Source organism: Trachurus japonicus, chromosome 15, assembly GCF_045865225.1.
Source record: "Trachurus japonicus isolate A0001 chromosome 15, Traja_1.0".
Classification (NCBI taxonomy): Eukaryota; Metazoa; Chordata; class Actinopteri; order Carangiformes; family Carangidae; genus Trachurus; species Trachurus japonicus.
In genome coordinates this window covers 6,440,305-6,454,629 of record NC_140921.1, presented here as the reverse complement: position 1 = coordinate 6,454,629, position 14,325 = coordinate 6,440,305, and the positions used below count along the sequence as shown (strand labels likewise).

The window sequence follows — 14,325 nt, the reverse complement described above, 5'->3', positions numbered from 1 at the left end:
CCTTCCAGTACTGATACTGCACCAACAAACTGCAACAAACTGTGGATGGAGTCGCCTTCAAGAAGAGGAGAAATCCAACGAATCACCATCTTTTCAGGTGATCCACAATTGACCTATGGCTAAGCCACACCCCCAAAAGCGATGAGCCAATCACAGTGCGCATAGCTAGCCCATACACTCAGAAATTCTCTGCTTCCACGTCCATTGAAATGCATTGCAGTTAGTCAGTTTTCATTCGTTTTTATATGTTTTTTCTTGACATTTTAAGTTTAAAATGGTCAAACGGTGTTCATGGGGTACATGCAACTCTGACACTAGGTATCCCGAGAGGCTGGGTGACGGGGTGTATTTTTTTTTTTACCTTTTCCCAAGCCACATCTCAACCGAGAGAAGTGTCTGCTCTGGATAAAGTTATGCGGTAGACCAGAACACCAACTAAACGTGGATGAAATTAACAAGGATGTCTACATCTGTTCTAAGTTAAGTCAACAACGTATTTGAGGCAACATATTGTGAGAGATGTTTAGATGTTAGACAGCATCACAACTAAGCATAAAGTCCGCTAGCTTAATGCTAACGTATAATGTAAAACTCCATACACAGGCTAACAGAAATTAGCCCGCCGCTATCGTTGTTTCGCGGCAACCGACAGCCATAGCAGTAAAGCTAAGTTAAAGCAGATATCAGTGGAATGTTTTTGTTAATATAAGTCCTAAATAGTCCTATTTTCCATCAGCAATCACTTACATGAAGTATTTCAGCCTAAACACGAGTCTCTCCGTCACTCTGCTCTGCTGTAACCCGAGGAGAAAATTTTCCTTGTGGGATACAAGTGTTATCCAATGAGGGGAGAGAACGGCATGAAGGGCTGTGTGTGCAGCCAAGGGATGCGCGTGAATGTGGTGACGTAGCACGAGGACCAATTGATGCCTGACAAGGGCGGGGGCTGCTAACTCATGGTGCGTTCAAGGAAACTCGTACTTTGTGTTTTTCCTTCCTGTGAAGTCATACCAGTTCGATCTGGTACGAGTTCACGGGTCGGAAGTTACGAGTGGCCGTTATAGGGAACTTTCACAGACAACAGGACGGTAAAAACACGAGCTACGGGTTACCTGGAACGCTACCAAGTCGTAGTTGTGACTTGAAGCTGTAACTTACGGTTTCAAAAGCCTGCCTTGAACACAGCATTAGCCGAAACGGCCGTGCCGCTGTTATCTGCTTTAAGTTTTGGTGACTTCGAGATGATATTTAATCTTTCTGTCTCCAAAAATCAACAATTGCCTCCTGTGAAATGTCTCCTACTGTGACAGCTGCCATAGCGCCTTCACCGAATGTTGACTGTTTGTCCAAGTGAGTGGAGGGGGCGGGGATTAGCCATAGGTCAATTCCGGTGAACTCCTGACTATTTGTGAGTATAGTTGCCTGAACACAAACCAGGACATTCATCTCAAAAGGCCCAACTGTGTTTTCACTCTGACATTATTCTGAAAGTCCTGACCAGTTGTTGTCTTCCCTGGACAAAACAACATAACATCAGAAGGACAGATTGTCCAATCCATGTCTATCCTGTAGTCCACTTGGTCGGAGGCTATTTTTGTGAGCATGATGCCAAATTAAGGTGAAACCTCAGAGAAAGACAAACTAAATATCACGTGATTTATGTGATGGATGGTAGCGAGGGAAAGATTCCCATGGTTACAACTGTGTCCTTTCCTGCGAATAAATGAGGTCATGTGAGAGTTACAACTGCTGTGTACAGGCAATGTAGCACAGTAAGTTCACATATGAACAACAGCCTGACATGAGACGTCGACATCTGTACGCCTTTTCTCCTCCCTATGATTAAGTGAAATGGATATTGACGTGAACGTTGTTAATGAAGTGGTGAAAGTGGTAATTACAGACCAGAAAAACCCTTCCTGGTTTTGGGGTAAACTGCATAACATGAAGAGACTGGATGCTGTACATCCCATGATCTATGATTACCAGCAGCGGTCAGAGCCCTTGAGTGACAGGTGATAACAGCGATGCGACCAAGCTTCAGCTAAACTGCAGCTCATCGTCTGTCCCTGTAATGTTTACGACCTGAAATAAACACACAGCTTAGCGTCGCTGCTGGGCTTCGTCACTGACATTGAACTTCCTGCGGCCGCTGGTGTTGAGGCAAATTTTGTTTTCCCCAAACGATTTGTGCTGCTACTGACCTTGTCGTGACCCACGACTATTCCCCATTCAAGTCAAATCTTCATATTCACTAAGTGTTAATAGTGGTGTAACAGCATCAGCTTGATAAGGCCAATGTCAGACAGATCAGAGGTCAGTGCGGATGCTGTCTGCTAAATGAACATAGGAGAAGAAATTTGGAGAGGGCATGAAACCTGATTGTTGATAAGGATAAGTGGACAGGCTGTTTCAATATTCAATTTCAACTTCAATTTTCTAACACCAGAAAATGTGACATTTAAAAACGGAGTTGTCTGAAACCAAAATGTTTCCTTTTCTCCTTCTCACTGTGCTCAGTATTGAACTGTTTGTTTCTTGACACATGAGCTGATTCATCTCGTGGGTCGGTTCCTGTCAAAACAACAACAACAAAAACTGGTCCAAATATAGATTTTAGGTGTACATCACGTCAGGTGTGTCAGCTATCCAGCCTTTATCAGATATCATCTGAAAGTATATGTGGATATTTGGACTATTTAGTATTAATTGAGGCTAACAGGACACTGGGACTGGGCAGCCCTGAGAGCAAAGGCTCATCTCATCCCTGTTGTATACTTTGTCTGTTGGTCTGTTCTGTTTGCTGCGCTCGCAACAATCACATTGACCGAGTAATCAATAAAATCCTCCGGAAAGAAAAGACCGGACTGAAGTCCTGCCATCTTTGCATCCTTACATGTGCAGACTGGGCTGTATGTGATTGTGACAAGGTGAAGTCATCCTCCCTGGAGGGTATGAGGGGTGAATAATGCCCCAGAGAAAGAAGAAAGGTGGTGGAATCTAAAAATCAATTGCAGTATGTGCTGAACTGCCCAATTATAAGAAGACCTATTCTGAATCTATTTCTCTTGTGAACAGTCAAACATGAACTATTCCCACTGCAGCCGAGTGTTAATCCCTCGTCTGGCAGTCACATACTCACACTCTCTCCTGTAAGGCAGATGGAGCAAGTCAGAATAATTTTCTCTGGCTTCTCGCTTTTATCAGATCTTTTGATCATGACCCTCGACAGCTGTGGCTCAGCGGGGCCGATGGTTAGATTCCCAGCTCCTAATGTCCACTCATCCTTGGGCAAGACTCTAAAAAACCACAAATTGCTGCCAATGATGGGGTCAGAACCCTGCATGGGAGCTTTTGAGTATCGGCCTTTGAGTGCGTAGGTGTGTGAATGATTTGAGTGAGAGGTGAGTTGTAAAGTGGAACTGGAAAAAAAAACTTTACATTCAATGATGCTGCCAAATTCTTGGCTGCAGAACAATTTTGCTCCTAGCCGTTCCTTTCTACACATTTTCAAGCATCAGGAATTTATTTCCTTGGTTTCAGCAAAACATATATTACACGAGGGATTAACTCAAAAGGATGCACATGAAGAAACTCAGTAGCACAGCAACACTGAAGCTCCAAACAACCACAATGCATCACTTTGTGAGAGCTGGTGTTACACTGCTGCCTTTGTCCATAAAGAAAGAATCTGTCCTGAACATAAAAACGTAATTTTTTGACCAATGCGATACTTCATTCAAGTGAAACAGCTTGTTTCTGGCCGATGAATCAAATGCTGTTTTACACGCTCCATCTTTGCTGCTCATCCATGTTGACAGGCCTTGATGTACATTCAGTACAGGGAATATCAACATGAACAGAAGCCAGTGTCTCTTGGTGGCAACGAACAACACCCCAGCGGAGCGGAGTGGGCGTATAAGAAAAAGATAAAGTCAAGGTCATCCCTGTTTGTTTACGGGAAAATGGCAAGGCAAGGCAAGGCAAGGCAATTTTATTTGTATAGCCTGTTTTTACAAACAGTTTGTCTCAAAGGGCTTTACATGGCATCACAACAACATCCTCTGTCCTTAGACCCTCATATAGACCAGTGTTGTGGGTAACGCGTTACAAAGTAACGCGTTAGAGTACTTTAATTACTTTTTTCGAGTAACGTGTAACGTAACGCGTTAGTTTCGTGAGTTGAGCAATCAGTAACTTAGTTATTTTTTTAAAAAAGTAATCCGTTACTTTTCGCCGGATAAGGAAATGAAAATCCCGACTGCAGCCTGCTTTCTGTCAGACAGACTACTGTGCAACCTGCGGATGTGTCAGCCGAGGCGCAGCGCTGTGATGCGTCTGTGTCCTGCCGACCTACGTTGCCTGTGTGTGTGCGTTTCAATTCGCCGGCGAAAAGGACAAGAACATAACGGTAAAAACACTCTGCGTTGGTGATAAGCTTCTATCGACCGCAAAAAAATCCACATCCAATTTAAGGGCCCATTTACATGAATCAGCTGTACGGACCTGCTTCTCCAGCAGCAACAAGCAGCCCGGGCCGGCTCTCAGTGCTTGCTGCTTTCAGCAGCTCCCTCTTGGCGAGCGGCAGCTCAGTTCTCCCCCGGTCCAGCCCGCATCTCTACTCCATAGCTGCCGTAGCAGCAGTGTGATACCAGTACATTTAACCGCATTTTTAAAAAACTTTTATTACACACAAGGCAGGACGTTCACGTCTCGCCAGCCTCCCTCCTCTCCACACGTGAGACAGATCGAGCAGTGAAGCCGCTGAGAGGGATTCACGGCAACTCCTGAATTTTGATCAGTTCTGCGATCAAAAAAAAAAAAAAAAAAACACGCTATGTTGCATATTTCTGACTGTCTTTCCTGTTATTGTTATCCTGTAGAGTTAATTTGGTTGGATGACTATTCGTCAGGACTCAGTGCATTTAAAAGAGGCTGTGTGTCTGTCTGTTAAGTTGCAGCATGTGCGAGGCGCTGCAAAAGGCTTTTAATTTTTGGTAACGCATGAGTACTCTAACGCGTTACTTTCATTCATAGGTAACGCAGTAACGTAACTGATTACTTTTAACTGATGGTAACGTTGTAACTTAATTAACTACTTTCAAAAGTAACTATACCCAACACTGATATAGACTGAGGAAAAACTCGATGGAAAACCCTTTTAACAGGGAAAAATTGGAGAAACCTCAGGGTGAGCAACAGAGGAGGGATCCCTCACTCAGGACGGACAGACGTGCAATAGATGTTGTTACGTACAAGAAAACGGTTTATAGTTTGTGACACAGCTTAAGATGGTAGAAAAAGGCGTCTGGCATTGTAAACGGTCCGGATGTATTGGTGAGTAATACATTTTTATATATTTTTAATAAAAATAGAATTTCATGATGTAAATTTACACGGCGTCTCCGCAAGAGCACTAATGGATTTCAACTTGACCAGACAACCAGAGCCAACTTCAGTCTACATAACTGTTTAAATACTGTGTCTAAAAGTTCATGATATGGATTTTAAAAACCCGTTCACTCAAGTTTATGACTGAACTTGAAAATTAGAGAGGAGACGGTGTCTGGTGTCATGCACCATTGCCATATAGAGAGTAATCACTGTGGTAAACTACAGTCTCAGTGGCTGTGTCACTGTGACTTTTCCCTGGAAACAGCAAGCAGAGCTCATCATGACTAGTTGCTGTTTGCAGCTGGAAAATATCTCACAATAAGGAGCGACTCACAGTCAAGTCTCAAACATAAAGTCATGTTACTTCTGAAATTCAAATGAACATCTGCAGTGGTTTCTGCCTTTCCCAGCAGGGATGGCTGAAGATCAACCAGTGTAATGAAGTGGTCACACACCTCTGAACATGACAGCCCCAAATGAGTCTGTCGCTGGGTTTAACATGTTTCCCTGATCAAAGACTATCTCATGTTCCATGTGTTAAAATCTGCCTCAGAAAATCACAGAGGCAGGATATCAGCCATGCCATTTCCGAATCCTGATTTATTTTTAAAGAGCATCTGCTTGAAGGCAGCCGCAGCGGGCTTTTTAAGCCTGTGAGTAGTACTCTGAAGCGACAGTGAGAGAGCCAGTCACTCTGCTCCCCTCCCAGCAGCAGACAGCGGTGACCAATCTGGGGCATTAAAATTACATGTTGTCATATTTAGAAAAGTGTTTTGCACGCATATCTGAACTGAAACAGTTGAAGCTGGGCAGTTACTTGCACTTTAACTACAATGTGTGCGCAGATATGATCTACACATGTGCGTGTGTGTGAGGGACAGATGTGGTATCCCCTTTTAGACCGGGACAAAAAAAGAAGAGGCAGCTGTAGCGTTTACTAAATAATGTATTTGCCAGAAAATGTGACTACAGAAAGTCAAGGTGCTTAATCATGTTTGGATGTGGCATTAATTACCCCTCATACAAGCTGGATACAGAGCCAGGTAACTTTACTTCAACTAGAAACAGGTGAATATAATTTTTCTTATTTCCTAAATCCATATAAAACACTTATGAAAGGCAAAATATAGAGGTTAGATAACTGAATAGACATGTTAGATAAAGATGTGGTCACCATCACAGACTGCTGGTAATGCTACTTTTGCTGACACTGAAATACTCAACAAAATAGTGATACATAGGCTAACAGTTAAGATTTGAACTACAGTAATACAGGCGCGTGGAGGACGTCACATCAATCACCAACTTACTTGAATCTTCCCTGACAGTGCTGGCACTGATCCCCGACCCATCCGTGGTCACACACGCAGCTCCCGTTCATGCACTTCCCCGAAAAACAGTTTTTATCGCAGGACTTGGACGGCGCTGATGAGGATTCCGCGTGGAGCACGAGATGAAGCATGATAAATATTCCCAAGTATGTTTTCAAGACGTCCCGCGCGCTTTTCCCGGAGGAGGACTTGTTCCAGGTGCATAGATGCATCATCATCCCCCCAGCATCATCCATGATGATGGACGAGGAGTGTCTGTTTGAGAGGCTGCAGCCAGGACGAGAGAGCCAAACTGTCACCTTTACGCTCTGAGGTGATGTGTTGTCATCAACAGCAGCAGCGGTGTCGGTGTATAAGCTGAAGTATAGCCTACCTACCTACCTGTGACGCCTATTGGAAAAGGCGCAGGGAAACAGTAATTACGCACTGTCAGAGCCGCGGGACTGAGACAAAGAGATGCAACTTTAACGGGAACAGTTCGCACCTTAAAAGCCAGGTGAACGCATTTACAACCATCTGATCTGAGCATCCGAAACATTAAAAAAAAAAGGAAAGAAAGAGAAAAAAAGAAAGAAAAGGGATTCCGTTCCGCGCTCTGCTGCGGCTACAAGTCCTCCTCCAGATAACTTCTTTCTTGCTCTTGGTCAAAGCTCCGATGTAAACACGCGGCCGTGACCGGATGATGCTCCCGCTCCCTCCACGTCAAACACACAAACACATAATCCCGATTCCCGGAGATCAAATCAAACCAAACCAAACCAAACCACCGGAGGAGCTCAGTTCAGATGATCGCTGCATGTGCTGTGCTGTGCGCCGCTCTCTCTCTCTCTCTCCTCTGCTGGACGCGTTCCCAGACAAAAGACGTTGCCCTCTGCCCGGGGTTTGTTATCGGAGGATGCGACAGACACACAGCCGCAGCTCTCTCTCCTCTCTCTCTTTCTATCTCTCTCTTCTCCCTCTCCCCCTCTCCGCTCCGTCTCCGTCTGCTCTGGCTCTCCCCGGTCCACCGCTGCTTTCTGACAGGGGGAAACTCCGGCACAAAGCCCCGAGCATGAGCAGTACGGCCGTGCGCGGTTAAAGGGGCAGTTCCCCCTTTAAAAGTCAAAGACACGCATGCAGCATGCAGGCACGGACACTGACATTCATGTACAGTATGACAGCACAGTGCCAATATGTTTTATTAGTGGAGGTTTACACAAGGATGCAGATAGATAGATAGATAGATAGATAGATAGATAGATAGATAGATAGATAGATAGATAGATAGATAGATAGATAGATAGATAGATAGATAGATAGATAGATAGATAGATAGATAGATAGATAGATAGATAGATAGATAGATAGATAGATAGATAGATAGATAGATAGATAGATACTTTAAAAATTGAATCGACTGCTGCACTTTAGAAACTGTGCAATAATAATTAATTTTATTGTTTTATTGTTGTTGATTGTGTGTCTTTCTTTTTATCTTCACGTGGAGGTTTGCATTTGAATTTCGTTTATACCTTGGTATGACAATGACAATAAAGGAATTCAATTCGATAGATAGATAGATAGATAGATAGATAGATAGATAGATAGATAGATAGATAGATAGATAGATAGATAGATAGATAGATAGATAGATAGATAGATAGATAGATAGACAGACAGACAGATAGATAGATAGTCAGTTCTTCAAGGCTGACTATAAGTACAACAATAACGTCAAATCCAATTCTGTAATTCTGTTACCCAGTCAACAGAAATAATTTCCACACACTCTTTCCCACACACACACACACACACACACACATAAAGTTATGAGACAGGCTAACCACAGGGAATGATAACTAATAAAGCTGCAGCAAAATGGTAATTCTTACTGGAGTGTGTGGAGACGCCGGCATACAGTAACTTATCAGTACCCCCCCCCCCTCTAAATCCATTACAGCAGGGTCTGCTTCGGTGTACTGCTCAATTATTATCAATCCGCCTATCTGTTATTATCTTTCCATCACCTGCTGGAAGAAGAAGGAAGAAGATGTGGCCGCCTGTAGCAGTAGTGGACTGGCCGCTGATGTCCAACCATGTTCATCTGCTGTAGTGATCAATCAGCGATCACTAAACATCAGACGACGATTCCCTGACACGGGGAAAAGGATGCTTTAAATCGGAAACTAATCTCTTTCTTCTCTGACCGGAGTGTGTGTTTGCCTGGATGCATTTGAGCTGATTCAGAGACAGATATGACAGGAACATTAAAACCAGACTGACACAGCAGAGGCCTAATTCCCCAAACTGTCTTCCTGATTTATAACTTTATCTCACTCCGAAGGCTTTAAAGACACAGACATATTCTTCGGAGCCAAGCGGTGCTTTTGGAAAACAAAGCCAAGATTTGCATCTGCGCTCCCCGAGGGCTCACAAAAACATCCAGCGAGCCAGAAGACGATAATCCTCAAACCGAAAGATAGACTCCTCTCTTTTAAAGCAAGATATCACTGCTGCAGTGTGAAGGAAATAAGAATCACAGGGTTTTTCAACATGAGCTTCCGATTGCAACAGTTACATATCCGCTGCATAAACCTGGTTAAACTCAGAGGTGAATAGCTACAGACTGTTGCATCGATGAACCATCTGTAACCAGTTACTTAAAGTCAATTTTACAACTGTTACATTACTCAATAACACTGAAAAAAAAAAACACCCCAAATGTCCTCCCAGATCACAGTTGTTTTCAAAAACTACACAGCTGCGTTTACAGTTCACAGTTAAGTTACGAAACCCTGACAGTAAGGTCGGGGAGGTGGGAAGAGTTTGGGGATTTTTCTAATGAATATTGCAAATGCTATTGGGTGCAACAAAAATAAAAGAGCTTCTTTTCAATGAAATCATTTCCAGCAGCGGTTGTGTTGAGAAAACCAACTCCCAGAGTGAAGTTAGCAAGTAGCTGGTGGAGAAAGTTGAAAATTCAGCAGCCAACGCTCGGGACAATTGACCCTTTGTTGGCCTTCTGATTGGTCTGCTGTTCCACCAATCAGAGCGCTTCTCCCCATGTCACGTGTTGTGCAACATTCTAAGGTTGGACAACCCTGGAATGAAACCCTATGAAACGAGATAGGTAGACAGCAACTTTTGGGCAAAAACTACTTTATAATTTTTCAATATGGTTAAAATGTGTGTCTGGGGTTCCTGCAATAGCAACTCACTATATCTGGAACGTATTTGAGTCATTTTTATCCCATTCCCTAAACACAAGACATCAATAAACATACTTAGCCTATGTACTGTATATAATATTACTTTAACTTTCTGTTATGTATTTAGTTGAGCTTAATAATAGGGTTTGGGGGTGGTCCACTAGGGGGAGCTGTAGGCATAGGTCAGGGGTTAACTGCAAAGTTTTGTTTGTTGTTGTTGTGTGCAGTCCTCATGAGAAGTGAGCCCGTTTTCCCTGGCTGTACTGTGCTAAGTGCTAAGCTCATTCATTCTCCAGTCCACTCTCTGGTCGTGTTCATAAACAGAGAAGATCTAATACCTTCAAAGTTATCTAGCAAACGTAACATTACCGCTACTAATGTCTTTTGAACTTTGTGAAGTTTTACGAGGAGAAACGGGAGATCGGCGGAGATTAAGCGTTAGCTTGTAGCTAATGTTAGCTAGCGCCGTTAGCTACTAGCTAGTGAGTGACCAAAACAATGATTTTTCCCCATTTTTCGGAAAAGTCGGGTAATGCCCGTTCAATCGTTCTTTAGCCACGTCTGTCCTCTATCATGGACACCATTTTTCTGATATGTAAGTTAATTCAAATTTCCCTTACTAGCAATTTAAATCTTCCTAATTTTCAATGGTTTCCAATGGGAGTTGACCCTTCCGTGACCATTGTTTGTCCAACCTAGCAACAGTAACCGTGGGGGGCGGGGCCTTGACAAAGGGTCAATTTTCTCTGTAGCAGGTGGAGACCAAAGCAGAGCTAGAAGCAGGACCACTATTCATTTTCATTGATCAAATGAACACAGATAAAAAGAAACAACATCTCTGCGGCTGGCTTTGTAATGTGTCATTGTGTCTCTGTCAACTTGTTGTGTGTGCACTTTGCCCCTGAGTGGCCAAAAATACATTAATGCAGATTTAAATAAACTAATTGACGTTGACATCATACTTTAGGCATAAAGCCTGTGCACAATGAAACTTCAAATGGGTCTATGATCCAAAACTTCTGGTGCATATAACAAATAAAAAAAGGTGGTGTTTATCCTTGTACAATTAAATACACATTCCAAGGCCCCTGCTTCATTTCTTTTTGTTTAAATGATTTGTGAAGTAAACAATCCCACGCCAACTATTTTACACTTATACTGTTGGGAGGTGCTACTGGTGGGGCTTGGCATTTGTGACAGCTGACAAAAAAATGAGCTCACCTGAAGGTTAATTTGATAGCCATCTGCCAGCTTTCGGACATTTTTTATGGTCTTCATCAGCAGCAGATGGATTTTTGCCCGGCTGCCATTTTACTGACTTCTCCTCCATGTTGGTATAAAACTTTTAAGACTGAATCGCTGACCCTGAAAACAGAAGTTGACAAAACAAACTCATCTCAAGCTGCATTTACTGGCAAGGCTGCAACTTTCAACAACAAAAGGAGCAATATTTGCCATCCTACAATGGCAACTTCACATATAATAGGCCACAATAGCCTACAAATAAGTCATCATGTTGCAAGTCTTTTATTTGATAAGCATACAAGTAACAGTAATACTGCCATAGAGGATTATGTCTCAACATCTTATTATCAGTGATATCATCAGCTATAGACGGTGGCAAAGCAAACATAATATAAATCTGGATTTTTTTTTTTGTAAACATCTTTACAACTGTGGTGTTCTTTTAATATGTATAACTATTTATTCTACTATTTTATTCTACTGATTAGGCAAGGATTAATAAAGTAGGCCTATCTGTATCGGTATTATTATCATTATATTGAAAAGTTAATATATTCTGCAACTTGAAGAAAGGAAAAAAGAGCCTGGAGCTCATGAGTCACTGGTGATGCGAGTAGTTTACTTAGTTCAAAACAAGACAAGGACCAGCATTTCGACGGTAATGTCTTCATCAGGGTCAAATGGTTCTGGTGCGGTATAGGAGGCATTTAAATATCCTCCCATTTTTGAGACCTGACCTTGATTGGTTGAGGAGGATAGGAGTATCCACCTATCATATGTCCGCATTCCTAGTTCTCGAACCAATCAAAAGTGCTCATTCGTTACAAGATTTAAAAAATAAAAAATAAATAAAAAATACAAACATCAATAAGGTATTTACAATATTTACACTTTTGTTTAGCTATAAATCTACACAGACAAGTGGCACATAGCAAAACAAAAAGCACACAGTAGCCTAATGCAAAACAAAGCTCAATGCTATTTCCTAGCCTACAAATTTTAGGTGCACTGCTCAACTGTAACCCTTGATGTCTATGGGTATCCCCATTTAGAGAGACTTGGTTGATTTAGGCCACAAGAACTCTGACATGTAACTTTTTCTTTGCTATATGAGTCATTTAAGTATGAGCAACGGTATTTAAAAAAGTAACAGGGGAACAAGCAAACACAACCAACTGCTCACCTGTGATGATTAGCTACTGAAGGCGGGAAGAAACAGCAGCTAGCTAACAGTTCTCCAACTGTCTTGAGTTACTGTAGCAACCACTTAACTCTGACTGAAACACTTCCTTGTAGGCAGCATCCCATAAATAAATAACAGCGATATTCAAACAGTAAGAGCCGAGGCGATGAGAAATTTGAGACAGCAAAACGAAAGTGGAGTGGTGCCATGGTCCATGGATGTATTATGCTAACTGCTAACAACCATTGAAGGAAAGAAAAAACCGTCAAAACCGCGGATGGATACAATTTGTAACTTCCGGTCGTGACTTTCACAATAAAATCAGAGCGGGCTACAGATCGGTTACTCTTTTTTTTATTTTATTTTTTTAGAATTTGCCCATCCCTGGCAACAAATACAAATTATTATTACTAGTATTATTATTATTATTATTACTTAAAAAAAAAAAGATCAACCAAGCTCACTAGGTGCCTTTGCAGGTGCAACGATTTTCAAGATGGACGACGGCACGGATTGTAGGCTCGACCACGGCGACTATGGCGGTTTATATTTCGGGATTTGACGTTGGGTTATGGGGTGTAAAAGCTGCTTGTTCTCGCCGCTTTGGACGGGGCCATCCGCAAAAGCGTGGACATGTTTAAGGTAAGATCCTGGACTTTACATAGGCTAGGATATGTTAGGTAGAGTGTCGGATTCAACTAGCCTACTGATACAACTCACCCACTTCATCACACTATGGTGTTTCTGTTCCCTACCTTGGGCCTGGTACCTGTGGATATCAGCAGCTTAGTGCTACTACAGGGTTGTGAAATCTCCTATCTTGAGTCCCAGTGGGTGATGAGGGTCTGTAGTGCTGGTTTTCAGTATGTGGAGGCTACTGTCTTCAGATTAGTGTAGGCTACAAGATGGGACAGTCCAAAAAGGCCAGCTGCTGTTGTTGATTTGGTCTTGTGTGAACTGTGTTTGTCCACTGAGTTGATGTTTGCTGTGAAAGGCTTTACACTTCCTGTGTTTTCATTTGGACCCAGTAGTTTGTTGTCCAGTTCACACATCTGAACCAGTGTCTCGGTGGTTGTTCCTGTGTCAGAGTTCATATCACTGCCTGACATCCTTTTGTCCATCAAACCTCCTCATTGTGTTGGAAATATGTGGTGTTAAGTCAGAGGTCCAGGTGTTTGCTTGTCTGGGTCGATGATGTTCTGTGGTGTGGTTGGGCCTGTTGTCATGTTGCAGGTGTTGCCTCACGCAGTCTCCACTGTCTCCATAGTTGGTGTGCATGGCTCTATGTTTAGGTATACATGTAAACAACATTTTGCGTGCTGGTTCTTTTGCAGTAAACTTTCAAGTGTAGTGAGAAAATTTATTGGATTTGCTGCGAGAGCTCTGCAGCTCAATCTTTATCTGTGTACTTCAACTCCCTTAAACAATATCAGAAATGTTAAGCCCTTTTCTCTGCTTACATCACAGTTTGCATCCTTCAACCTCTGTTTGTGCAGCAGTTCAGTTCAACTTGAGCCAAGAAGCAGCAATCCCACTGTGATTCTCTCAGAAATTTCTGTTTCATTTTTATGTTTTCTTTTTCCAAACTACACAGGGTCAGGAATTAAGTTTTAAACACGACTCAGATGACTGAAAAATTAGATAAGTATTTCCCAATTTTCATCTAATCAATGTTAAATTAATTAAGTTTAGACAACAAGAACTATTTGATTATGGTTTTAAATAATATAGGCACGAGTTTTAATGGAAACCAAAGCTGACTGCAGTGGATTGCATTGCGTCCTGCGTGTCAAAGTCAAAGTTTCTGTGTAAGATCCCTAATTAAGGGGGAAAAATATGATTTGGGGAAGAAGATAAATGAACAAATCAGGCAGTATCACAGTGACTGCTGGTGTTCGCGTAAAAAAAGATCCATCTTTATCTGCTAAATATGATTAAGACAGGTTTTATTTTGATGAGTTTGTTCCTTCATACGCAGCACATT

The 14,325-nt window shown here is 42.3% G+C and overlaps 1 protein-coding gene across 3 annotated transcripts in view; it reads right to left on the bottom strand.

Moving 5' to 3' along the window:
* The window catches only part of atrnl1a (attractin-like 1a), a 317,760-nt gene extending 306,482 nt beyond the window's left edge, over positions 1–11,278 (bottom strand). Inside the window, exon 1 of one of the 3 annotated variants that reach the window (XM_085799375.1) lies at positions 11,135–11,278. In XM_085799375.1, coding sequence (XP_085655501.1) covers positions 11,135–11,175 — 41 coding nt within the window. In that variant the 5' untranslated portion in view covers positions 11,176–11,278. Of the gene's footprint in view, positions 1–6,704; positions 7,788–11,134 lie in introns of those variants that run through there. The other 2 variants (XM_085799373.1, XM_085799374.1) reach the window with 2 other exon arrangements.
* Positions 11,279–14,325: the final 3,047 nt, after the last annotated feature.